This window comes from Channa argus, chromosome 6 (assembly GCF_033026475.1).
Source record: "Channa argus isolate prfri chromosome 6, Channa argus male v1.0, whole genome shotgun sequence".
Lineage (NCBI taxonomy): Eukaryota > Metazoa > Chordata > Actinopteri > Anabantiformes > Channidae > Channa > Channa argus.
The window spans coordinates 11,847,543-11,871,962 of NC_090202.1; the positions used below are offsets into that span (position 1 = coordinate 11,847,543).

The 24,420-nt window shown below is 40.6% G+C and overlaps 2 protein-coding genes across 3 annotated transcripts; both read left to right on the plus strand.

Annotated features, from left to right (window-relative positions):
• The first annotated feature begins 264 nt into the window (after positions 1-264).
• prpf8 (pre-mRNA processing factor 8) lies at positions 265-15,990 on the plus strand. 2 transcript variants are annotated; one of them, XM_067507521.1, is made up of 43 exons: positions 265-446; positions 1,125-1,245; positions 1,355-1,523; positions 1,734-1,898; positions 2,040-2,258; positions 2,366-2,578; positions 2,708-2,833; positions 3,007-3,112; positions 3,430-3,620; positions 3,734-3,853; positions 3,961-4,150; positions 4,367-4,486; positions 4,849-4,983; positions 5,104-5,233; positions 5,356-5,552; positions 5,675-5,881; positions 6,235-6,398; positions 6,486-6,612; positions 6,785-6,977; positions 7,144-7,331; positions 7,537-7,775; positions 7,890-8,036; positions 8,160-8,370; positions 8,546-8,662; positions 8,765-9,012; positions 9,128-9,307; positions 9,461-9,596; positions 9,895-10,064; positions 10,193-10,322; positions 10,447-10,593; positions 10,725-10,885; positions 11,096-11,287; positions 11,599-11,836; positions 11,944-12,072; positions 12,307-12,420; positions 12,541-12,714; positions 13,013-13,206; positions 13,349-13,588; positions 13,754-13,895; positions 14,041-14,181; positions 14,301-14,440; positions 14,861-15,063; positions 15,367-15,990. In XM_067507521.1, exons 2-43 carry the CDS (start codon positions 1,137-1,139, stop codon positions 15,519-15,521), a joined length of 7,017 nt encoding a protein of 2,338 aa, XP_067363622.1. In that variant the 5' UTR covers positions 265-446; positions 1,125-1,136; the 3' UTR covers positions 15,522-15,990. The 2 variants fall into 2 exon arrangements, with proteins under 2 accessions (XP_067363622.1, XP_067363623.1); XM_067507522.1 differs by having other exon boundaries at positions 1,128-1,245.
• Positions 15,991-16,382: 392 nt separating this feature from the next.
• rilp (Rab interacting lysosomal protein) lies at positions 16,383-24,186 on the plus strand. Its single transcript, XM_067507535.1, has 8 exons — positions 16,383-17,141; positions 18,538-18,661; positions 19,830-19,951; positions 20,693-20,878; positions 20,968-21,137; positions 21,264-21,389; positions 21,481-21,579; positions 22,791-24,186. The coding sequence occupies exons 1-8, from the start codon at positions 16,803-16,805 to the stop codon at positions 22,915-22,917; spliced, it is 1,293 nt and encodes a 430-aa protein (XP_067363636.1). The 5' UTR covers positions 16,383-16,802; the 3' UTR covers positions 22,918-24,186.
• Positions 24,187-24,420: the final 234 nt, after the last annotated feature.

Consider the following 24,420-nt stretch of genomic DNA (forward strand, 5'->3'; position numbering starts at 1 on the left):
TTTACGATCCCTAATACTCTATATGGCTACATTCAAATTGAACAGCCATTCAGTACCATGTACTTTGTTGTCACTGCTAGCGATTGGTAGGTTACATTCCAACACTGCAGGGGGCGGTATTGAGACGGAAACAGGAACATCCGGGTATTTGCGAAATTGCGCTCGTCCAACGTTTGCGTGTTTTTGGACGTAGATTGTGAACGGTTCAGTAGTAGGAAATATTACATCTGGCGTAGTTGTTCTTTGTGATTTCCACTGAACTGCGTTCATCGTGTGGCTGCCGTAGTTCGTCGTGTGTGGTGCAGTTTCGTTAAGACACATCAATACAGCAAGGAGTCGGAAAAAGCGACAATATTGCTTTGAAAGGGAAATGTTGTGGTACCCGACTGTCTGAAAAAAGACAGTTTTCAACATTACCAAATCGCTCTGGGAGTGAAGTTAGCGAGGTGTGTGGTGCCTCATGCATTTTCTTTTTTGTAACTTAACAATCGCTCCTTAGTCGTGATGCTAATTGTTTAGCTTACCGCTCCATGCACGCTGGGCCTAATCTGTAGCGGTGGTACTAGCGTTGACTGATGTGTTACATGCTTAGTGTGTAAATTATTGAAATGAATTAGTAAATTGTAGTTTACGCTTTAAATCCAACTTCATGTGCAATGAGTTAACAGTGATTGTGTCTTAAGACTTGTTTAACGCTACAAAATGCGCCGTTCAGGAAGCCATGTTGTACAGCTAATAGTTAGCTAGTTAACTATGGTTATTTTCCGGGTTAAATTAAGTTGGTATGTTACCTTCATTTCTACTACTTTCTGTTGCGGCATTATGCTGGTAAAGGTATCAACAAAATCAATTTCAATCTGGATCGTCTTTTTAAACTTTGTTTAGATTGTAGTGTCTTTATAACATTTCGTTTTGATGAATACGGTAACGTTAGCTAACTTGCGACCAATGTAATGGCCATAACGACCATAAATGTAACATTTATATGTAAGAATACAATTGTTTTTCCCATGGCTTGTAATCGCTCCAAACGTATTGCAAAATACAAATGCTAAATACGCGCACAAAATGGACATAGGCACAGTGTATGGTATAAATATTTGTTTGGTGTTTTATGTTTTTAGTAGTGAGGTACCATGGCAGCTGCCTTCCCCTACAGAGCAGTCCCTGCAGGGATGCCACCAGGTGTACCCCCACCTGCACCGGTCCCAGACTACATGTCTGAGGAGAAATTGCAAGAGAAAGGTATGTTTCTCTCAATGCAGCACATTAGTGGTCTAAAGCTATAGTTTTTTATCATAAACGGGCATGATCAATTTTATCATTATGCATAAAATTTCTCCCAACTTTACAGCAAGAAAATGGCAGCAGCTGCAGGCGAAGCGCTACTCAGAAAAGAGAAAGTTTGGCTTTGTGGATGCTCAAAAGGAAGACATGCCACCTGAGCATGTCCGCAAAATCATCAGGGACCATGGAGACATGACAAATAGAAAGTTTCGCCATGACAAAAGGGTGTACCTCGGGTAAAAAATAAATTATGAACATTTATTTTATCTGATTAACATCTTAAGATACACTGTGGGTACACTTTAAAGAATGTGTAAATTTAAAAATGATTAGCTACATGCACAATTTCTTTGTTTTTAAAAATATATTTTACTTAACACTGATATGATTGCATGTTTAAGAAGATCTGTCAGTACTCCTAACCTAATTCTTTTCTGGTCAAACAGTGCCCTGAAGTATATGCCCCATGCAGTGCTGAAACTGCTGGAGAACATGCCTATGCCCTGGGAACAGATCCGAGATGTGCCTGTCCTTTACCACATCACTGGAGCGATTTCCTTTGTGAATGAAATCCCTTGGGTCATAGAGCCAGTCTACATTGCACAGTGGGGGTAAGAGTTATGTATTGTTACCATTGCAACCCACTTACACTTCTCAGAAACATAAACTGTGTGCATAGTGTTATTAATATTAGTAACGTTATTATAATTTGAAGTTTACATTTTTGGTGTTCCTGTTTCTCCTCCTTCCAGCACAATGTGGATCATGATGCGTCGTGAGAAGCGTGATCGTCGGCACTTCAAGCGAATGCGTTTTCCACCGTTTGATGATGAGGAGCCGCCACTGGACTACGCTGACAACATCCTTGATGTGGAACCACTGGAGGCCATCCAGATGGAGCTGGACTCTGAGGAAGACTCTTCAGTTGTGGAATGGTTCTATGAGCACCAACCCCTCAAAGACACTACAAAGTAAGACATCAAATATGTCTTTAAAGAAAAAAAATGCTACGTTTATGTTTGGTTGGAAATGTAAGGTTTTTTTAAAAAAAAAAATAATACATTTGTGTCCTCCTCAGGTTTGTGAATGGCACCACCTACCGTCGCTGGCAGTTCACGTTGCCCATGATGTCTACACTGTATCGTCTGGCCAATCAACTGCTGACAGACCTTGTGGATTTCAATTACTTTTACCTGTTTGACCTCAAGGCTTTTTTTACGTCCAAGGCCTTAAATATGGCCATCCCTGGGGGACCAAAGTTTGAGCCACTCGTCAGGGACATCAACCTCCAGTAAGGACCTCTTGTTATTTTGCTTGTATCTTGTCCTAGAATGATTTTCCTCTTTTCCCCAGAACCTGCAAGTTAAAAATAGATGATGGAAGATTTGAACCATAGCTGATCTTTTTGTTTCTTCTGCAGGGATGAAGACTGGAATGAGTTCAACGATATCAACAAAATCATCATTCGACAGCCCATCAGGACAGAGTACAAAATTGCCTTCCCCTACCTGTACAACAACTTGCCACACCATGTCCACCTTACATGGTAAGAAGTGGAGTAGTGGTTTCTAAAAGTGGGAGTAAGATATAGGACCAGACAAATATGGCTAAATGTAGCTATGTACTTTTTGTACTTAATCAGTTACTCTGAAAATTAGTTTAATTTAATTATCTCTCAGATTATTTGTAAATAAATGAATCACTGCTCCTCCTTTGCAGGTATCATACACCCAATGTTGTGTTTATCAAGACGGAGGATCCAGATCTTCCAGCGTTCTACTTTGATCCCCTGATCAACCCCATTTCTCACAGGCATTCGGTTAAGGTATGAGTGACTGTTCATTCATTTTCCACCTTTGCCAGATAAAATTAATAAAAATGAATCAAACCAAAGTTTTGAAGTCCTCTTACAAAGGCGCACTTGCATTGGTCTGTTTGCCTGTGCGTAAGAACTAGAGGAATATTAAAATGAATGGTGGCTCTTTTATTTAGTACTGGCTGCAAATGCAATCAGCAGGTCGCCGCTCAGATATAATTTTTTTTGTTAAAGTAACCTGGGGTAAAACCCAAGCATAAATATTATTTACATGTTAAGTCAATATTCATAAATGTTTTATTGTATTGTTTTTGCTCCCCACTTAGAGTCAGGAACCTCTGCCTGATGATGATGAGGAGTTTGAGCTTCCAGAGTATGTGGAGCCTTTCCTCAAAGAGACGCCACTCTACTCAGACAACACAGCTAATGGCATTGCTTTACTGTGGGCACCAAGACCCTTCAACCTGCGATCTGGCCGCACAAGACGTGCCATTGATATCCCTCTGATCAAGAACTGGTGGGCAAATTAAAAAAAACACTTTACTTTCTGTTCATGGTTGCTTTTGCTTTATGGTTTTGCCTGTTGTGACCCAGTTATTTATTTATGTATGTATTTATTTATTTGTACAGGTATCGTGAACACTGCCCTGCAGGACAGCCAGTAAAAGTGCGCGTGTCGTACCAGAAACTGTTGAAGTACTATGTGCTAAATGCTCTCAAACACAGACCACCCAAGGCCCAGAAAAAGAGGTGAGCATCAGTAGACACCAGATTCTCATTGGCTGTTAATCTCTTTGAAGTGTATATCTTTCCGCTCATCTTTTAGTTGTTCTGTAAGATTTTCCATTATCTTTCAGGTATCTGTTCCGCTCTTTCAAAGCCACAAAGTTCTTTCAGTCCACCAAGCTGGACTGGGTGGAGGTGGGGCTGCAGGTATGCAGACAGGGCTACAACATGCTCAATCTGCTTATCCATCGTAAGAACCTCAACTACCTGCATCTGGACTATAACTTCAACTTGAAGCCCGTCAAGACTCTGACCACAAAGGTACTTACTCCAGAGCAGATCATCTCTCACTTACCTTATTTGGCAGTATAAAACAACCTAATATTAAGATTTAGAAATTTGTCAAAGAGTCTAGAAATATTCTTTTTGTTGGAGTTTTTTCTGTTTCTGTGCTGCTGTGGAAATTAAAGTTGTCACTTTTTCTCTCGTTTCACAAAACCTGTTGATCAATGTTATGCTATTGTTTTTGGACCACAGGAGCGAAAGAAGTCCCGATTTGGTAATGCTTTCCATCTGTGCAGAGAGGTGCTACGTCTCAGCAAGCTTGTGGTGGACAGCCATGTGCAGTACAGACTTGGAAATGTTGATGCTTTCCAGGTTAGTTTGGCAACATTTGTGCCCAGAACATTCCACCTCTAACACAGGAACAATAAAAGGCATTACAAACCTTTTATTCTGAAGGTGCAGAGGCAACTTTATTGCCTGAAAGAGTCACAGATGACATGTCTGATGCTCTTAGACTGGAGTTATTTGCCACTGTTAAAAGCTTTTGTTGTCGAAGACTGGCAAATTGTTTACTTTGTAAAACTGGACCTTTCATCTTCAATAAAAGAGAACAATCATTTTTGCATTCACTGTATTTTGTCTCAGCGATTGTGCTGTTTTAACATCAGTTAGTTGGACATTTTCATAGTGATTTCACACATGGCTAATGTCTTAACTTTCCTTCTGTATTTTAGTTGGCAGATGGACTGCAATACATTTTTGCTCATGTGGGTCAGCTCACAGGCATGTACCGATACAAGTACAAGTTGATGAGACAAATCCGGATGTGTAAAGATCTTAAGCATCTCATCTACTATCGCTTCAACACTGTAAGTAAACACACTGTTTATTTCAAGTAAAGACTGTTAGTGGGTGAACTTACGGACAGAAAAGACACACACTTGCCGAAAGTTTTTCATATTTAGGTTTTGTCGGTCTTTCTTAATCAGGGTCCTGTGGGCAAGGGTCCAGGTTGTGGCTTCTGGGCTCCTGGCTGGAGAGTGTGGTTGTTCTTTATGAGGGGCATCACTCCACTGTTGGAGAGGTGGCTGGGTAATCTGCTGGCCAGGCAGTTTGAAGGTATGTGTATAGACATTTCCCTGGTAATTATTTTAGCAATCAGAGGTATGATGCCCACAGATGATTTCCTATGTAGAAACTATTCCAGTTTGAGTAGAAGCCTTTTCTGATTGGCTCTACAGGACGTCACTCCAAGGGTGTTGCCAAGACGGTGACCAAGCAGCGTGTGGAGTCTCATTTTGACCTGGAGCTGCGTGCTGCAGTGATGCATGACATCTTAGACATGATGCCAGAGGGTATCAAACAGAACAAAGCCAGGACCATCCTGCAGCACCTCAGTGAGTCCTGGAGATGCTGGAAGGCAAACATTCCTTGGAAGGTAAGTTCATCACAAAGATCACTTCATTGTGTTAACCTTTAAGTTCACCATATCTGTTCTATTTTAAGTTTGGTAAGAACCAAAATATACTGAGATTCCTAATATTTTTCTAATCATTTCAGGTGCCAGGCCTGCCCACTCCCATTGAGAACATGATCTTGCGCTACGTGAAGGCCAAGGCTGACTGGTGGACCAACACAGCCCACTACAACCGTGAGCGAATTCGGCGTGGAGCCACAGTGGACAAGACTGTGTGTAAAAAGAACCTGGGCAGATTAACGCGGTTGTACCTCAAAGCTGAACAGGAGAGACAGCACAACTATCTGAAGGTAATGTTCACAAATTCACAGACTAGTAACCTGTCAACCTGCTCTCTTCACAAAAGTGGACTTGCCCTGGTTTGCTTGCCTGTATGTAAGAACTAGAGGTATATTAAAATGAATGGTGGCTTATTTATTAATTGCTTGCTCCAGTTGGTCTCTCACTGTTCAGATATTAGATGTTAGCTTTAGAAGATGATTATACTGCACCACCCCCCAAGACCCACCTCTTCTCATTTTCTATATCTGTATTTGCTAATAACATACATGAACAGTGTTTTCCAAACAAACTTTTCATTTATTTTATAGCCAGGGTTCTTGATCATCATCCACATTCTCAATTGTACATGTTGTCCATACAGGATGGCCCCTACATCACTGCTGAAGAGGCAGTAGCCATTTACACCACCACTGTGCACTGGCTGGAGAGTCGGCGGTTCTCGCCCATTCCCTTCCCACCACTGTCATACAAACATGACACCAAGCTGCTCATCCTGGCTTTGGAGAGGCTCAAGGAGGCATACAGGTAAATAATGCCTATTTTCATCAATAGGTATTCACGCTATAAGAAAAAGAACATTAAAATCGTTAAGTTTGTCTCTGTGTTCCCTAGTGTGAAGTCTCGTTTGAACCAGAGTCAGAGGGAGGAGCTGGGGCTGATAGAGCAGGCGTACGATAATCCGCATGAGGCTCTCTCCAGGATCAAACGTCACCTGCTCACACAGAGAGCCTTTAAAGAGGTCAGGATCAACTTGTTTTCACTCACAGTGAAAGTATTGTTTTCACACATAAAGTTTATTTGTGGAGTAGATGTTTTCCTGGAACATCCTCAGTGTTCCTGTTGCAGACATGTTTCTTTGCCCAGAATATTTGATTCCTATGTCAGTCTCAGAACATCACCTTTTTTTGCAGGTGGGTATTGAGTTTATGGACTTGTACAGCCACCTGGTGCCAGTGTATGATGTGGAACCCCTGGAGAAAATCACAGACGCCTACCTGGACCAGTACCTGTGGTACGAGGCAGACAAGAGACGCCTGTTTCCACCCTGGATCAAACCTGCTGACACTGAACCGCCACCACTGCTAGTCTACAAGTGGTGCCAAGGTAAGTGCAGAAAAACAAATGGTTAAAGACTTACCATCTGAACCTATTGTGTAATAGTTGATAATGTTTTCAGATAGAATAAAACTAATACTTTTAAATCCCTCCCTTCCTTTATTAGAAAGACCAAAAGTTAAGCATCATCTAAAAGCCTTTTATTTCTCCTCAGGCATCAACAACTTGCAGGATGTGTGGGAAACTGCCGAGGGAGAATGCAATGTGATGCTGGAGTCCCGCTACGAGAAGATGTATGAGAAGATTGATTTGACTTTACTCAACAGGCTGCTGCGTCTTATTGTCGACCACAACATTGCTGATTACATGACAGCCAAGAACAATGTGGTTATCAACTACAAAGTAAGTAATCATTTATTTTAGACAAGAGATTCTTGATGTGCTCTTTTTCTATAATTCCTTTTGAAATCACATGTAATTTCTAGCTCTGTTTATAAATGAACTTGATTTATTGGGTCATTAAATGACAAACATGCATCCCATTTTGATGCAGTAAAATTTTTACTTGATACTAAATGTTTTGTATTTTTGTCTTGTCACTATTTAGGACATGAATCATACAAACTCCTACGGCATCATCAGGGGGCTCCAGTTTGCCTCATTCATTGTACAGTACTATGGCCTGGTGATGGACCTGCTGGTCCTGGGTCTCCACCGAGCCAGTGAGATGGCTGGCCCACCCCAGATGCCCAATGACTTCCTCAGTTTCCAAGACACATCCACAGAGAGCGCCCATCCAATCAGACTGTACTGCCGCTACATTGATCGCATCCACATTTTCTTCAGGTGGGACTGATTTGAATAAGGCAGCACTTTCTGACTTGTTTCTTATTATGATACGATAGTGTGTATGTGTAAGAGCAAGCAAATTGTAATAAATGTTTCTCATGATTCTTCTAGATTCTCTGCTGACGAGGCCAGGGACCTGATTCAGAGATACCTGACAGAGCACCCAGACCCCAACAATGAAAACATTGTAGGTTACAACAACAAGAAGTGCTGGCCACGTGATGCCCGCATGAGACTGATGAAGCACGATGTGAACCTGTGAGTTTAACCTCAAGGCCTTTCATCATCAGATAATTTGAATATTAGAATTTCTGAACATTATAATTATTTAAGTTGGTTTGGAAACAAATTGCTTTAGCCTTCTGATCTTATTCTTCCCAGTGGACGTGCTGTGTTCTGGGATATCAAGAACCGCCTCCCTAGATCCGTGACCACAGTCCAGTGGGAGAACAGCTTTGTGTCAGTCTACAGCAAAGACAACCCAAACCTGCTCTTCAACATGTGTGGCTTTGAATGTCGCATCCTTCCCAAGTGCCGCACCAGCTACGAGGAGTTTACTCATAAGGACGGTGTGTGGAACTTGCAGAATGAGGTAAGAAATTGATGTGCAAAAGTAGAAATGGTAATATTCCTGCCTGTGACAGGATCAGTTGCTTAGTTCAGTAAACTACAATTGATAAAATGTCCTTCTAGAGTATTGATACTTCCTCACTCCCAGCAGTCAACATCATGCTTCTCTAACGTTAGCCTTGTTTTTGTATGAATAGGTAACCAAAGAGAGGACTGCACAGTGTTTCCTTCGTGTAGATGATGAATCAATGCAGCGCTTCCACAACAGAGTGCGTCAGATCCTTATGGCATCTGGATCCACCACATTCACTAAGGTCAGCAGACTACTTTATCCTATAAAGCTAGTATGCCTAAAATGAAAAGTAAAGATTTATACCTTTTCACAATATTTTCGTATGTTGTCTGCTTAATTCCAGATTGTGAACAAATGGAACACAGCCCTGATTGGCTTGATGACATACTTCCGTGAGGCTGTGGTCAATACCCAGGAGCTCCTGGACCTGTTGGTGAAGTGTGAGAACAAGATCCAGACACGTATAAAGATTGGCTTAAATTCCAAAATGCCTAGCCGTTTCCCTCCAGTAGTGTTCTACACGCCCAAAGAATTGGGTGGTCTTGGTATGTTGTCAATGGGTCACGTGCTTATCCCACAGTCAGACCTGCGGTAAGTCAGTGTGTCTATCTGTAGTTATTTGATCTTTTTATCAGTCAGTTTAATTTTAAATAGATTTAGCTGTGCTAATACAGAAATTTAGACATTTATTTTCTTTAATGAACAGATGGTCCAAGCAGACAGATGTGGGCATCACCCACTTCAGGTCTGGAATGAGTCATGAAGAAGACCAGCTGATTCCTAACCTGTACCGTTACATTCAACCATGGGAGAGTGAGTTTATCGACTCCCAGAGGGTCTGGGCTGAGTACGCTCTCAAAAGACAGGAGGCCATTGCTCAGAACAGGTAAGACCTTTAACTGCTAATATATATTATTATAGTATATATTAGAGACAAAAAGTAAAAAGCTAGGATTCATCGCATCTGCTGTTATAATAATTGATCTTTAAGTAAATGCTTAGGGGGAAAAAAATAGATGAGGTGTATTCTGTGTTTCAGGCGCCTGACTCTGGAGGATTTGGAGGACTCGTGGGACAGAGGAATCCCACGTATCAACACACTCTTCCAAAAGGACAGACACACACTGGCATATGACAAAGGCTGGAGAGTCAGGACAGACTTTAAACAGTATCAGGTATGATGGAAACATTCTTTGATGGGCAAAAGCTACAGTGCTATACACGAATGTTGGTCTAAGTTTGGAGCTAAAGGATCACTGGTGGTATCTAAAAAGCAGTACATTGCTGCCACATTACTCCTGTAACTAGCTGTTCATTATTTTCATTGGTGATACTAGCAGTAACTCATTAAAATGGTTACAATTTGGTTTTTAACTTATGGAAATGTTTTATGTTAATGGTCTATTAAATTTACCATTTAGCATTAGATAACATGCGAACATGTGTTGATGCCTCTGTCTTGACTGAGTGCAGGTACTGAAGCAGAATCCGTTCTGGTGGACCCACCAGAGGCATGATGGCAAACTGTGGAATCTGAACAACTACCGCACAGACATGATCCAGGCTCTGGGTGGTGTCGAAGGCATCCTGGAACACACGCTCTTCAAAGGCACTTATTTTCCTACCTGGGAGGGTCTCTTCTGGTAAGAGTACTAATGCACTTGAATTCTTTATTTTGTGGAGAAGTTTTATTTTTGGAAATGAAAACATAAATTGTTAAGAGGCATAGTGGACAAGAGGAAACACTTAAAGTGTCTTGTTTCTATTTTAGGGAGAAGGCCAGTGGCTTTGAGGAGTCTATGAAATGGAAGAAGCTGACCAATGCCCAGAGGTCTGGTCTGAATCAAATCCCCAACCGTCGCTTCACACTTTGGTGGTCACCCACCATCAACAGAGCCAACGTCAGTACAGAACAACAGCTGTGTGCTTTCATCAGATTATTTAACATTTCTTTTTTAATTGGAAAAGTATATAATGTCAAGAGTTCAAATGTTTTTTGTTGTTTTTTTTTTTTTTTTACTTTAGGTGTACGTGGGTTTCCAGGTGCAACTTGACCTGACAGGAATCTTTATGCATGGCAAGATCCCCACGCTGAAGATCTCCCTCATTCAGATCTTCAGGGCTCACTTGTGGCAGAAGATTCATGAGAGCATTGTCATGGATCTCTGTCAGGTAGATTTGAGGTCCTTTTGCTGGCTGGTTTTATTCACCAAACAGCAGAAATATAGCAAGCTGAGCTTTTGGATAGTTAACTGATTTATTTTTAAATTAATTTTCTCATAATTTTTTGCTTTTGTTTTCAGGTGTTTGACCAGGAGCTGGATGCTCTGGAGATTGAGACAGTCCAGAAGGAGACCATCCACCCCAGGAAGTCATACAAGATGAACTCATCCTGTGCGGACATTCTCCTCTTTGCATCATACAAGTGGAACGTCTCTCGACCCTCTTTACTTGCTGACTCGAAGTAAGACTTTTGGAGCAATATTTATGACCTGTTACATTATTAAAGATTATAAAAATTTTCTTTGAGGATCATACTGCTTTTGCTTTATCATGGTGATTTTATTTTATCTTGCACATGGTCCTGTTTTAATAATAGTATTACACCTCTCCACACCAGAAGACTGGTAAATGTAATACACATATTAATTAGATTGTTAATCTTGTCCTGCAGAGATGTGATGGACAGCACCACCACGCAAAAGTACTGGATTGACATTCAGCTCCGCTGGGGTGACTACGACTCACATGACATTGAGCGCTATGCCCGGGCCAAGTTCCTGGACTACACCACCGACAACATGAGTATCTACCCCTCCCCTACCGGCGTGCTCATTGCTATAGACCTGGCTTATAACCTTCACAGGTTAGGATTGGTACAAGTATAAATACAGAAATACTTTTGCTAGACTTGACATACAATAGAGTTAAGCGTAAGTAATTTATTGAAGTTAGTTTTTATTACGTTTTTATTCATTTTTTTTCTATATGTACATATGTTCTGCAGTTAACTAGTAAAACTTGACACTAAGTTTTGTACACATATTTGTCTGAAATGCTCACATCAGTTTAAATATAAGTTGATATCTTTTTGAAGTGTTTTGTTTTTTATTTCAGCTATTATCACAGACAAACTATCAATTTAATCTTGAAGCCTGATTTGTTGTCTTTGTGTAGTGCCTATGGTAACTGGTTCCCTGGAAGCAAGCCTCTTATCCAGCAGGCCATGGCTAAGATCATGAAGGCCAACCCTGCCCTGTATGTGCTCAGGGAGCGCATCCGCAAGGGTCTGCAGCTGTACTCCTCAGAGCCCACTGAGCCATACTTGTCGTCACAGAACTATGGTGAACTATTCTCCAACCAGATCATCTGGTTTGTGGATGACACCAATGTCTACAGAGTCACCATTCACAAGGTGAGCGTGACAATTGTATGGTATTAATTCAATTAAGAGTTGTTTGTGGGCTAAAATGTTTAATTATGTTGCATTTAGTCATGTATATCCTCAATCTGTCTCAACAGACCTTTGAGGGTAACTTGACCACAAAGCCAATCAATGGAGCCATTTTCATCTTCAACCCAAGGACTGGTCAGCTCTTCTTAAAGATCATTCACACGTCTGTGTGGGCTGGACAGAAACGTTTGGGACAGGTACAGTTATTGACCTACTAACCACCGTGCTAACCAACTGTAATAGGCTTCTGATCTTCATTAGTTTTAAATAATTTTCAACTTGTTGGATTGATTTTAGTAAGGCAACAATAAAATGAAGATAATAGACATGATTTTTCTTCTACGTGACAGGCATTCTGTTTCTTACTCTTCTGCACCTAGATGTTTATTGCCTCCTAAGTGTTCAGCTCTGTATTTGTTTTCTCTCTGTAGCTGGCCAAATGGAAGACAGCTGAAGAAGTAGCTGCTCTGATTCGCTCCCTCCCTGTGGAGGAGCAGCCAAAACAGATCATTGTAACCAGAAAGGGCATGTTGGACCCACTGGAGGTGAGGCCAGGACATGCTAATAACTGCTACAATCATTTCTAGCCATAAAGGAATTCCTATTTTCCTATATTTTTATGAATGTTGGATACATAATCTAATGCCATTGTTTTCTCCTTGCAGGTCCACTTGCTAGACTTCCCTAACATTGTGATCAAGGGCTCTGAGTTGCAGCTGCCCTTCCAGGCCTGTCTGAAGGTGGAGAAGTTTGGCGACCTAATCCTGAAGGCTACAGAACCTCAGATGGTGCTGTTCAACCTCTATGATGACTGGCTCAAGACCATATCATCCTACACAGTGAGTTTTACTCTTGTCCACTGTAATAAATCTGCACCACTGTATTGTCTCTGTTTATTTAGACAAATAAAGGTTTAGAGGTTTATTTATTTTATGTTTATTTCCCTAGGAAATAACTTTATGGCAACCTGTTCAAAAACATGTATGCTTATTTAACAATACAGATAACTACTCCAGAACAGACTGAGCACTATAGCTGAGCTGGTTCCTAACAAAAATAAACTTTGTATTTGTTGTTGGTGATATTAACTTCTTCCCTTGTGTATAAATTGTGCTTTTTCACCTGCCTCATATTTAGGCCTTCTCCCGACTCATCCTGATCCTCAGAGCACTCCATGTCAACAATGACAGGGCCAAGGTGATCTTAAAACCTGACAAGACAACTATTACTGAGCCCCACCATATCTGGCCCACTCTTACTGATGAGGAGTGGATCAAGGTGGAAGTGCAACTTAAAGATCTCATTCTGGCAGATTACGGTAAAAAGAACAAGTAAGTGTTGGATTTGCATTTAAAGAACATTTCATAAAGGAATACTTGTCACAGATGGGTTGCAGTTTTTTGTTATAACTCAGTAGATTAGAATTAAACAAGACTTGCATTTAGTCAATGGTTCCCCCCCTCTCCCTCCCAGTGTGAACGTTGCTTCGCTTACCCAGTCTGAGATCCGTGACATCATCCTGGGTATGGAGATCTCAGCCCCATCACAGCAGCGTCAGCAAATTGCCGAGATAGAGAAGCAGACCAAAGAACAGTCACAGCTGACAGCCACACAGACCCGCACTGTCAACAAGCATGGTGACGAGATTATCACCTCCACCACCTCCAACTACGAGACGCAGACCTTCTCTTCTAAGACTGAGTGGAGAGTCAGGTGTGCAACCAATTTAATGCTCTGTTTTGTGGAATTTCTTTGCCCAGGAACAAGTTAAATGTTGAGCTCGTCTATAATGAATGGCATATTTGTAGTAAATGGTTAAATGGGCAGTCATTTGGTTTTCATGTCCCTTTGGTTTAATGTTTCTTGTTCTTCTGTTAGGGCCATATCTGCAGCCAACCTTCATCTCCGAACCAATCACATCTATGTGTCATCTGATGACATCAAGGAAACAGGCTACACCTACATTCTGCCAAAGAATGTCCTTAAGAAGTTCATCTGCATCTCAGATCTGCGAGCGCAGGTATTCTGAGGATTCATAGTACTGTAGTCTAGACATATTTTTAAAAAAAGTACAGTTATTTAATATAATTTCTATCGAAGGATCCCTCATCACTTCTGTACTAGATTAAAAACTGTCTAATACTAACCATTGACTGTTGTTTCAGATTGCAGGCTATCTTTATGGCACCAGCCCACCAGACAACCCCCAGGTGAAGGAAATCCGTTGTATTGTAATGGTGCCACAGTGGGGGACACACCAGACTGTCCACCTGCCCAACCAGCTGCCTGGACATGAATACCTTAAAGTAAGGCCCAAATATTTTTGTGTGTTCCAGCTCATTCTTTGCATTATATTCTGGATGTTTATTAGTTATACTAATTTAGTTGTCCTAGCAATTTTTAAAAACCTACCGTCCATAAACAGGAAATGGAGCCTCTCGGCTGGATCCACACCCAGCCTAATGAGTCTCCCCAGCTGTCCCCACAGGACGTCACTACCCATGCCAAGGTCATGGCTGACAACCCTTCTTGGGATGGAGAAAAGACCATCATCATCACGTGCAGGTAGGCTGTTACCAAACACCTGCTGTCTGCTGTTCAAAGCACGATTTGTGAGAGATTCAGTTTACTTTTTGTTCCAAATCTGCATTGGATTTATAGTTTACTTGCCACAATTATCAGGTCATTAAAACTGATGTATGTTATTAAAAGATTGTGTCAGTGTCTATAGAATAATCAACTTCACCTGTGTTAATAATGCAAAGTTACCATATCTTTGTGTACCTAGCTTTGTCCCCATGTCATTGCTTGAAATTGTTACAGGCCTATGTCTAGACTAATACAGGATCACAAGAGTGATTATATTTTTATGCAGACAACCTATGGCAAAATGTTGTAGGAAATTGTTACTGTAAAGATTTGTAATCCCAGCATATTGACTGGTAGTTGAATAGTACTTAAATGCATTTCCCCTCTGGTTTTCAGCTTCACCCCAGGCTCGTGTACTCTCACAGCCTACAAGCTTACACCCAGTGGCTACGAGTGGGGTCGGCAGAACACGGACAAGGGCAACAACCCTAAAGGCTACTTGCCGTCCCACTATGAGAGAGTTCAGATGCTGCTCTCTGACCGCTTCCTTGGCTTCTTCATGGTGCCAGGACAAGTTTCCTGGAACTACAACTTCATGGGTCAGTACTTTTTAATTTTTTTTTTTTTTTGTGTTTGGTGTTTTTTAAATTCCTATTTAAAATACCGGCATCTGTGATATCCTCTGTACTGCTGCTTTATATTCTGAGTCAGAAATCAATGACACACATTGACATTTCCACTCTGTCCCCATGTCAGCTTGATTGAACAATTATTTACTATGGATCACTGTCATACTTGTATCATGCATGGTATAATGCTCAAGCTACTGACCCCATGTTGAGAATACATAGAAGTTTGTACATAGCTGACGTCAACGATTGTGTTAACTTGTCTTGCATCAGGTGTGCGCCATGATCCCAATATGAAGTACGACCTGCAATTGGCCAACCCCAAGGAGTTCTACCATGAAGTCCACCGGCCCTCGCACTTCCTGAACTTTGCCTCACTGCAGGAGGGTGAGATCTACAACGCTGATCGCGAGGACATGTATGCTTGAAAGCTGATGTTCTTCTCTTGGTTATTTTGTAGATATCTCTGCCAGAATCATGTGGAGCCAGTAAAGAACAGCGCTTGTAATATTTCTATTGAGCACATGTAACTGTGATGCTTGGAAATTCTTATGTAAAGGCTTCAGGACCGTTTTAAGAAACTTTTTTTTTTTTTTCTATTTTCTACAAATGTTTTGTTTAGTTTCACTGTCTTGTTTTAATAAGGCTTCTTTGAGTAAGTCTTATAATGTTATGGATTCTGGATGATCTAAAATGTGTGTTTGTGTGTAGTTCTCAGTACACAAATACGTCAGTGTAATATTTCATAGTTGACATTGCTTCTAAAGGGAAAACACTTACTTCCCCTTAGCTGTTTAAGAAATGAAACTTGCATTTTCATGCCCTGTTACTATGTTGTAGTGTGCATCCTGTGACATTGTAGCTTGGCTTTAAATAAAAACCGTTTTATTAACATTGTCATATGATATTGTAATTCACTTTCATTAACGTTTTTATGTGTTATAAGCAGAAGCAGATTGAGATGTTGAAGTTCATTTTGAATGTGCCAGAGAGCTTTTGTGGGATGTTTACATCTTTAGTGAAGCCAGAGGTCAACCGCACCTACAGGTCACTTGGTTTCAGTGACATTTCTTGAATATCAGGAACTTGGAAAGTGGACCTAGTATTAAAGTTGTAATAAGAGAGACTGGTATAATGATGTTTAACTATTTAAACTACGTTCCGCCTCATAACTACTTGACTGCCTTCACTCATTGACTGGATATTTATAGGCTGCAGTTCTGATGATAGATCTGCAGGGGAAATTTCCGAGCTCACGCTCTGCTACACGCATCAGTGTGGTGGACCTGGCAGCCCAGTTTTTGCATGTAGCTCTGTGTACTCTCAGTACATTGGTCGGAGAAGTAGGAGGATCCCGCATCGAGTAGACTGCAGAAGTAATGTCCCGGGATGTTCAGCCTTGTTATACACAGGATTGCGTAGTACTTGACGTTCCTGTATTTTTGCAGTCTGTAGTATTGCGAGCTAGCAGATTATTGCTGGAGGAGTTGTCGGAAGAACAGCAGGTCAAGTTCGGGCTTGACGGTAGCGTGGGGCCAACGATGTACGCGGTTTCAATTTAACATCGGAGCTATTGCGAACGTGTTTATTTTATTTATTTTTTTTAGCGCTAATGTGTTTTATAGCTGAGACACGTGTCGCGCTGATCAGCCACCGTCGCTTTCGATAGTCGATCAGGAGCATGTGAAGCGGGCTGCCCTGGCTCAGACATGGAGGGACATGAAGCACACTCAGAAACCGAAAACACGGAACGCTGCCTCGATAAGACATTTTCGTCTCTAACCGTGGAGGATGTGTATGAAATAGCCAAACTAATCGGCACTGAGGTGGAGAAACTAATCGATGGCTATGGCAAAGACAGCGTGGTAGGTCTGGTGCCCAAAATAGTTAAAGTGCTGGAGCTGCTGGAAAGCTTCGTGTCCCGGAGTCACGCTCACAAAGTGAAGGAAGAGGAGCTGCTCAGGACTTTCGAGACCATACAGCTGCAGCAGAAGAAGAGACGTGGAGGGAAAGAAAGCGACGAGGGCAGCGACAAAAACGAAATACGAGTGAGTGACGGGAGCTTTTAATCCTCCCTGCTGGTCCTGGACAGTAGTTATACCAACGACGCCAGGGGCTTCCGCCCACCGTGTTATTGCAGCGTTACTACTATGTGGCAGCTGTAACATAAGTTTGTGTCGTGACAAAACTCTGACCTTGATAGACAGGACACGGTGTAGTTAGCTAACGTTAAGCCACATGATTTCCAAATGTAGCATAATCATAAAAGTCCTACGCTGCTCTTGTATGAAACAGATTGACACAGTCGGGATTATCTTTACACCATTATACGCTGTTTTTAATTTCTGAGGATTTGGCATTTGGGACTGAACGTGCCACTTGTGCCTGCCAGGTGTTTCTTCACCAACTTCAGGATATTACTCCGCTAACGAAATTCTGCCGCCACTTGTATTGTCAAGGCAACGTCACGAAAGTAGGACTGCACCAAAAGGGTTTTAAAATAAATGTAAATTGCGACAATTCTGATTAATCGATTACTTGTATGGACAGAAATTGTATAAAATGTCCAACCAAAGTTCCTAAAGCTTTGTAGGTTACATCTTCAAATGTTTGACTTTATAAACATTCCAAAATTTAATGATAATCCCAAGGAGTTTGCTGTCCAAGAAGAAAAAAGAACCAGAAAATATTCACATTTGAGAAACTGAAACTACAGAGATGTGAGTCTTAAAAATTATGTAAAAGTTTTTAACATTGTTGTTAACATCATTTTCCAAGTCACCAATGTCATGTACAAAGTGTTTGTGTACATGACAATGGGCTTAAAGTTTTGCATTATTAGTAATTATATAGGTGGTCAGCTATTAAAATTTAAATTGCTATAGTTTTAATGTCACTGTTGGATTTGAAAATGTCTTTATTTAGTGCCTATTCACCAGCATGATAAACCCTTCACACGAGGTTCTGATTATATGCTGGACAGGACTGTGTTGTTTGCTGTGAAAGTGAATGCAGAGGTGTGGTTCACAGATGTCAGATTTTGCCGTAGAAATGTCTTAGAACCTTTAAAACCGCACAGTGGTACTGATTATTAAACAAAATGACACCAGCTCAGTTGGTAGAGTGGCCAGACACTGACCATAGGGATGGAGGTTCGGGCCCTGCTCTTCCCGTCTACATGTCGAAGTGTCCCTGCGCAACACACTGGACCCCCATCCAGCCCAAGCCCAGTAGAAATTAGAAAGGGCTGCATCAGGAAGGGCATCCGGTGTAAAAGCTGTGGCAATTCAACATGCATACTAATGATCCGCTGTGGCGACACCCTGACCTTATGACATTAGCCGAAACGACAAAAAAAAACCATCCTAGACACAAATAGGTTTTTTCTGAACAAAAGTAGAAAGTTTGAGGTTATGGTTTTACATTCTGACCCCTCTCAAGCAGGAGCTGCAGCAGAAGGAGCAGCAGTGGAGGAGTAGGTGTGAGGAGCTGCAGGACCAGGTGCAGCAGCTACAGGAGGACAGGGAGGAGCTGCAGAGCAGGTTGAAGGGCAGCCATGCACAAGAAGGTGTGCTCTGTGTTTGTTCACTTTCACATAGAATGACAAGTATGTGTATTGTGTCGATTTAATCACTTCACACATCAGTTAAGGCTTTTAAAAAATACTTTCACTCTCAATAGTCCTTATAGGTTCTTCCCCAAAATGGAGAAATTACTTTTTAAATATTTCATAAAGCTTCATGGAAATTTTTATATTTTTTTAAATTATGTACAACTTGAATGGAAATTCAGAAGTGGAAAGGGTTATGCTTTGGTATTTTAGGATAGTCTAGCATAGATTATAATATGTTTTAAATGGCACCAAATGATTATCGCAAATACCCAAAATGTACTTACTTTCTTTATTTATTTTACCAAGTTTTATCCACTTTTGATCCACATCCTGATCTTAAACAAGTAGATTTCAGTTAGAGACCCGTGCAGGAATGCAAATGCATGCAAAAGTATCTCTAGTGAAAATCTGGGTTAGGGACTGAGGCTGAAAGCAGCCAAACTTGTTGTTGTAGTGTTTATAGTTCAGTTTTTTTTGTGGGGTGAAGCAGCAGAAGTTTTACTTGTTGTGTGACAGTGCTCAGCAGAGGACCGTGCTCACTCTGGACATTTAAAAAAGCACACCCTGAACCCTACTGACAAAATGAAACAGAAACAGTGTTTCTTCTGACTCCTCTAAAGGTGGAGTCACTTTGTTGACCCTTGTTTTCTTGTAGTGATAGCAAAACTTGCTGTCTCTATACTTTTGTAATTTATATGACAAGAGGCCACATGTCAGGTAAACACAATCATTTATTTTATTAAATGAATATTACTGCTCTCAGGCTCCTGTGTTTCACTCTGGTGAGTGAGGTTCAAATGGGGTGTTGATTATTTCAGTTTATCTGCATAGATTTAGATTTAAGGTACCACAGTGAGCTGTATGATTTAAAATATATACCTTTAGTTGCCTTGGCAGTATGTTTACCGAAATCATAAAAAAAAAAAAAATGAGTGGTAAGAGTTGTATCTAGAAGTGCGGTATCTTCTGTTATTACAATAGAGATCAAAATAATTTGGATTTATCGCAGAACTGAAAGTATCTGGAAGGCAAGATTACATTAGGAGCAAACCACTGATACTTTATGTGTGTATGTGTCTGTGTGTGTATGTGTGTGTGTGTGTGTGTGTGTGTATTTGTACAGACCATGTCCAGCGGCAGCAACGAGAGGTGATGCTGAAGCTAAAGCAGGTGGTGGACAAGCAGAGAGATGAGCTTAGGGCCAAAGTCCAGGAGATAACTACCATCACCAAAGAGGTGGAGGCGGTAAGGAGAGAAAAACACATGACTCTGCTGGCTGTGCCTGACACACTTTCAGTTCAAATAATTTGTCATTACCCGACTTATGAATCCTGATTAGCACCAGGTTTAAAGTTTCTAGACTGGAGAGCAGCACAGTTGTTAAAGCATTGCCATCTTATGTGCATTACATCCCTAACACTGTGATACTCTCAAACACTAAAATCATGTTTATGGCTTTGACTACAAAGTTCAGACACATAAATACTGTCAGTACACATTATGTGTGAAGATTAAGCTGCAAGTTAAAACAAGTTCGGGCAGAGTTTCCTTTCCCCACACAGCTACTGTGTTTGTGCGTGTGACTGTTTGCAATAGCTGAATGTGTATTTGTTCATGCACAGTTTTTGGAAAGAAAGACAGACAAAAATGAACCAGTTTCACTGTTTGCTTAGACGGATGCCTAGATTTTTTATCATTAAAATGAATGCTACCCTAACAATGTGTGGGCTCATTCCCATTCCTCAGACATTTGGTCCAAATCACACGCATGCACACAAAGTATTCCCTTTACTATTCTGCCCCTGCTCTTATTAGCCAGATCCAGATTGTCTTTTTGGTTTAGCCCTGGCTTATCGTCTTTGGGTTAAACTTTATTCATAATATAGGAACTATGTCAACTGACTGTTGGACTTAAAACCTGTTAGGTGGGTTTGTTTAGTGGTTCACATGTACAATATCTAATTGTGTTTGTGTGTGTGTATGTAGCTTCAGGAACAGTTGGAGCGCTTCATGAAGATGAATGGAGAATTGCGACACAAGCAGACTGTGTTGCAGGCCCAGCTGACGAGCACCGTGGAGAGAAAAGCCGATATGGAGGCCGATCTCAAAGAGAAAATCAAAGAGATACAAAATCTGCAAGAACAGTTGGACAGAACCAACAGCAACACACCTGTATGCATGTTATGCTGTTATAGTAGGACATACCTTTTTTGGTTCATGTACTTTGGATGAACCCAATCACCCTTTTTATCTCCCATCAGTCCAGTTCAAATCAAACGGCTCGAGCGCCAGCAAAAGAGTCGAAGGCAGACCATAAGGATTCTGACCTGCCATGCTTCACCAAGAAGGAGGTGCGTGACATCATTTTTGAGAGGAACGAGCTCAAAACCAACTTGTTCCTGGTGCAGGAGGAGCTCAATTACTATCAAAGGTGGGTCCAATTTGTGTGTGGAACGTTTTAGTATAAGATGTTTCAAAATTGCTCATAAAAAAATAAACTTGACTTTACATTGTTTCTAATGGTTTTACATGTGAACGAAAATGATGATTACTGCAGGGAGATCCTGAATGATGAGCGATGCCCCGGTTTCCTCTTAGAAGCTGTTCGCTCTGCCATCAAAAAAAAGAGACGGCTCATTAAGGCCAAGATGCTGGGAACTCCTTTGAACGAATGCAGCAGCAGGTCTCTCTCATCATACCCGGAAATAATGTGGCATTGTAGAAATATGTGCAGAAGAGATGAAAATTTTAATTATAGTGTGTTTCTTTGACAGTGATGATGAAGAGAGGAGTTCTCTATTTGGGCAGACAGAAGTAGATGGCCCACCAGTAGATGACAATGACCAACCAGCTGAGTCTCGCATTCGAAACCTGTGAGTACAGCTTCTACCAACACTGCCACCCTGCACCATTTAGACTTGCTGCTTAGTGAACAGGCTACATATGATGTCCTTGTCTCTTTAAAACTTTCACTTTCACACTTTCACTTTCACATCGGTTTCTACATATGTTTTTGCTTTGGCAACATAGAAATCAATTTTCTTTTTTGTATGAGTTTACATTGCACATTAATCATTTGTCAATTTTGACCCACAAGCTAAGGGGAAAACATTGAGGAACTTTTTTCTTTTTTTCATTGTTAAAGTGAACAGAAGTAAAAAAAAACAACCTGCCACATACAGTAGATCAACGGCTTCTGGCTCCTCCATTCAGGAGTCTCCACAGCTGAATGAATAATTATGTTATATAGCCGTTGTAGGCTACAGTAGCACTTGCCAAATTACAACAAGAAGTACACACTTATAGCTACAAGTCGAGTGGCAGGGTAAAGGCACTGTTTACAATTTCCTGGTTTTCTTGGTCATGAAATGTGACCTGATATTTTACAAAGTCACAAATATCAACAAACAGAATATTTCTAAGTTGATAAAACACAGTCATGATGTCATGACAATGGGATTTATTCTTTATAGATAAAGTGTATATCTTCTCAAAACTTTATTGACGAATCTCTTCCAAACATATCACAGTAAAAAATGAAACACAATTAACCAAAAAAGAGGAATGTGTCTGAATACAAATTTATTGCAACTTTATAGGCAATGGTGTATCTGCAGCAAAAAAAAATGGGGGTTGGGCATTTCTAATAAATCCATTTTACCCAGTAACTGGGTGGGGGAATTCTCATGACTGACAATTTGATTAAGTTAGAAATGTGACTGGAACTTTTTTGTTTTGAACATAAATGGACTGAGAAACTGAACATACAGCTGCATTTTTTTCCTAACAAGTTAATGTTTTATCCCAAAATCTGTGAAGAGATGCAAGTAGAGAAAAGTTATAATAAAGAATGATAGATTTAATGTTAACAACATTAGCACTTTGCACTATAACACTCAAAAAATGTGAAGACCGGCAGTAAAAACCTAAAACGCTGCTTCAACAACTGCTTCTATAAAACACTTGTGGTTTCACTGCTCTGTGCTAACAGGTTACTGTCCTGAGAGCTTTGTCAATCCAGGACTGTATTTAGCTGTAATCCCTGAATACAGGTCTGAGCCCAGGCATCTTTTCTTCCATGCAGCTTTGGCTTCTTTACACGGTCAGGCAGTGGTCGAAGCCCCACTCAAATTAGCACCTCTGCCTCCAACTGGGAGATCGTCGGAGACTCAGAGGCCACGGATGAGACAGAGGATCAGCTGTGTTCCTGAGCCTGATACTGACCTGAGACTTCCCCAAGTTAGTCTTAATTTGATCTGAAACCGATACTCTTCTCTTCCCTATCAAAATTTCTCCCTCAGCTTCTAACCCACAGTCACACAGATTTTAGCTCAGGAACCAGGTTACACATTTGAAAGCAGCACCAGTGTGTATAACACAAAAACAGTAAGACAAAAGAGAATATAGAAACTTCCAGGCTTGATTTTTATCATATTTACTTTGATTTCCTCTTATGTTAATCTCACTCTTGTCCCCCTATGTTCACATAGAAGCGTTAAATAAGAGGAACACTGTTGAACTCTGTGGTAAACTGTAAAACAGTTTATAACTCACCACAAAAGTTTCTTTTGTATGATATGACAGTTCTGTTTTTCTCTATTGTAATAAATGTTTTACTGCTGTTTTTCAAATTATTACATACAGCTAGTGTTATAGCATATTTTTTAAAAAACCAAAGACATTACAAAAGTGTATCGTGAAATGAAGTTGTCCATTGTAAAAAGAGATAATTACGAGATAATTAAGTTCACTTCTATTCCACAAGAGGGCATTGGCTCCTTTTGTAACTAATGAATATTTTATCACAAAATTAAGTAACTTTTACCTTTCTTGTATTTCTCATTTGAAGCACTTTTATCTTCAACGAAAAACAGAAGTAGTCATAGTTTTTCTGAGTAGATTCGTTTTAATAAGCCTTAACTTCATAAACAAATATATTTTCCTAATTATTAGATGTCATTTATTGTACAGAGCTAAAGCATCTAGCTGGTGTGCATTTGATACAGTGTTGCCATATGTGTGTAAACAGTGGCTAGTGTACCAGCCTCTGCACATTGCTTACTTCTGGTGAAAGTTGTGTGCGCCCTGGTGGAAATGAGAAGTAGTGTATTTTGACAACCATAATATTATACCGCAGTGTAACCACATTTGCTCTCCGATCCTTCTGTTCCATCTAAATGTCTGAAGATTGCACTTCTCATAATTATCAGTGGTTTTGTATTTGTTGAGAGAGTGTTAATGTATGACCTTCTACATGGACCACATTTTCCTAACAACCAGTGTTCGCAGTTTATTTTTGTAAGCCTGTTTTTAATTTTCTTGCACAGAAGAGTTTTCTCTGCTGACAAAAATGAGAGGTAGAGGTCAACTGTCATGGCAGTAATTTCAAATGTGAGAATTCAAAATGTGGATTTTCTGATGTTAATGTTGAAATATTTAAATCAAATTCATTAAACACAGACTTATGTTAAAAACTAAAATGATCTCAGTGCATTATTTAAGAGAAACACCTAATACTAGAAATGGCATTGTGACATTTTACCTCATGACTTAAAAGGAGGATGAAGGCGTCATCATCTGTTGGAAGACTGTCAACAATAGATTCTGGAAAAAAGTTGAACATTAGAGACGTGTGTGTCTGGATGTGCTCCACCAGCGTGTGTGGTGAGTTTAGTGTGTTAGTGTTCTACCATCTTTAAAAAGCTCTCCATTTG

Coding starts and splice junctions, on each gene's coding strand:
- prpf8 (XM_067507521.1), top strand. CDS start 1,137: ATGGCAGCTGCCTTCCCCTACAGAGCAGTCCCTGCAGGGATGCCACCA. Junction 7,776..7,889: donor CGCATCCACATTTTCTTCAG/GTGGGACTGATT, acceptor TGATTCTTCTAG/ATTCTCTGCTGACGAGGCCA. Junction 12,073..12,306: donor GACAGAAACGTTTGGGACAG/GTACAGTTATTG, acceptor TTCTCTCTGTAG/CTGGCCAAATGGAAGACAGC.
- rilp (XM_067507535.1), top strand. CDS start 16,803: ATGGAGGGACATGAAGCACACTCAGAAACCGAAAACACGGAACGCTGC. Junction 19,952..20,692: donor TCACCAAAGAGGTGGAGGCG/GTAAGGAGAGAA, acceptor GTGTGTATGTAG/CTTCAGGAACAGTTGGAGCG. Junction 21,138..21,263: donor GAGCTCAATTACTATCAAAG/GTGGGTCCAATT, acceptor TGATTACTGCAG/GGAGATCCTGAATGATGAGC.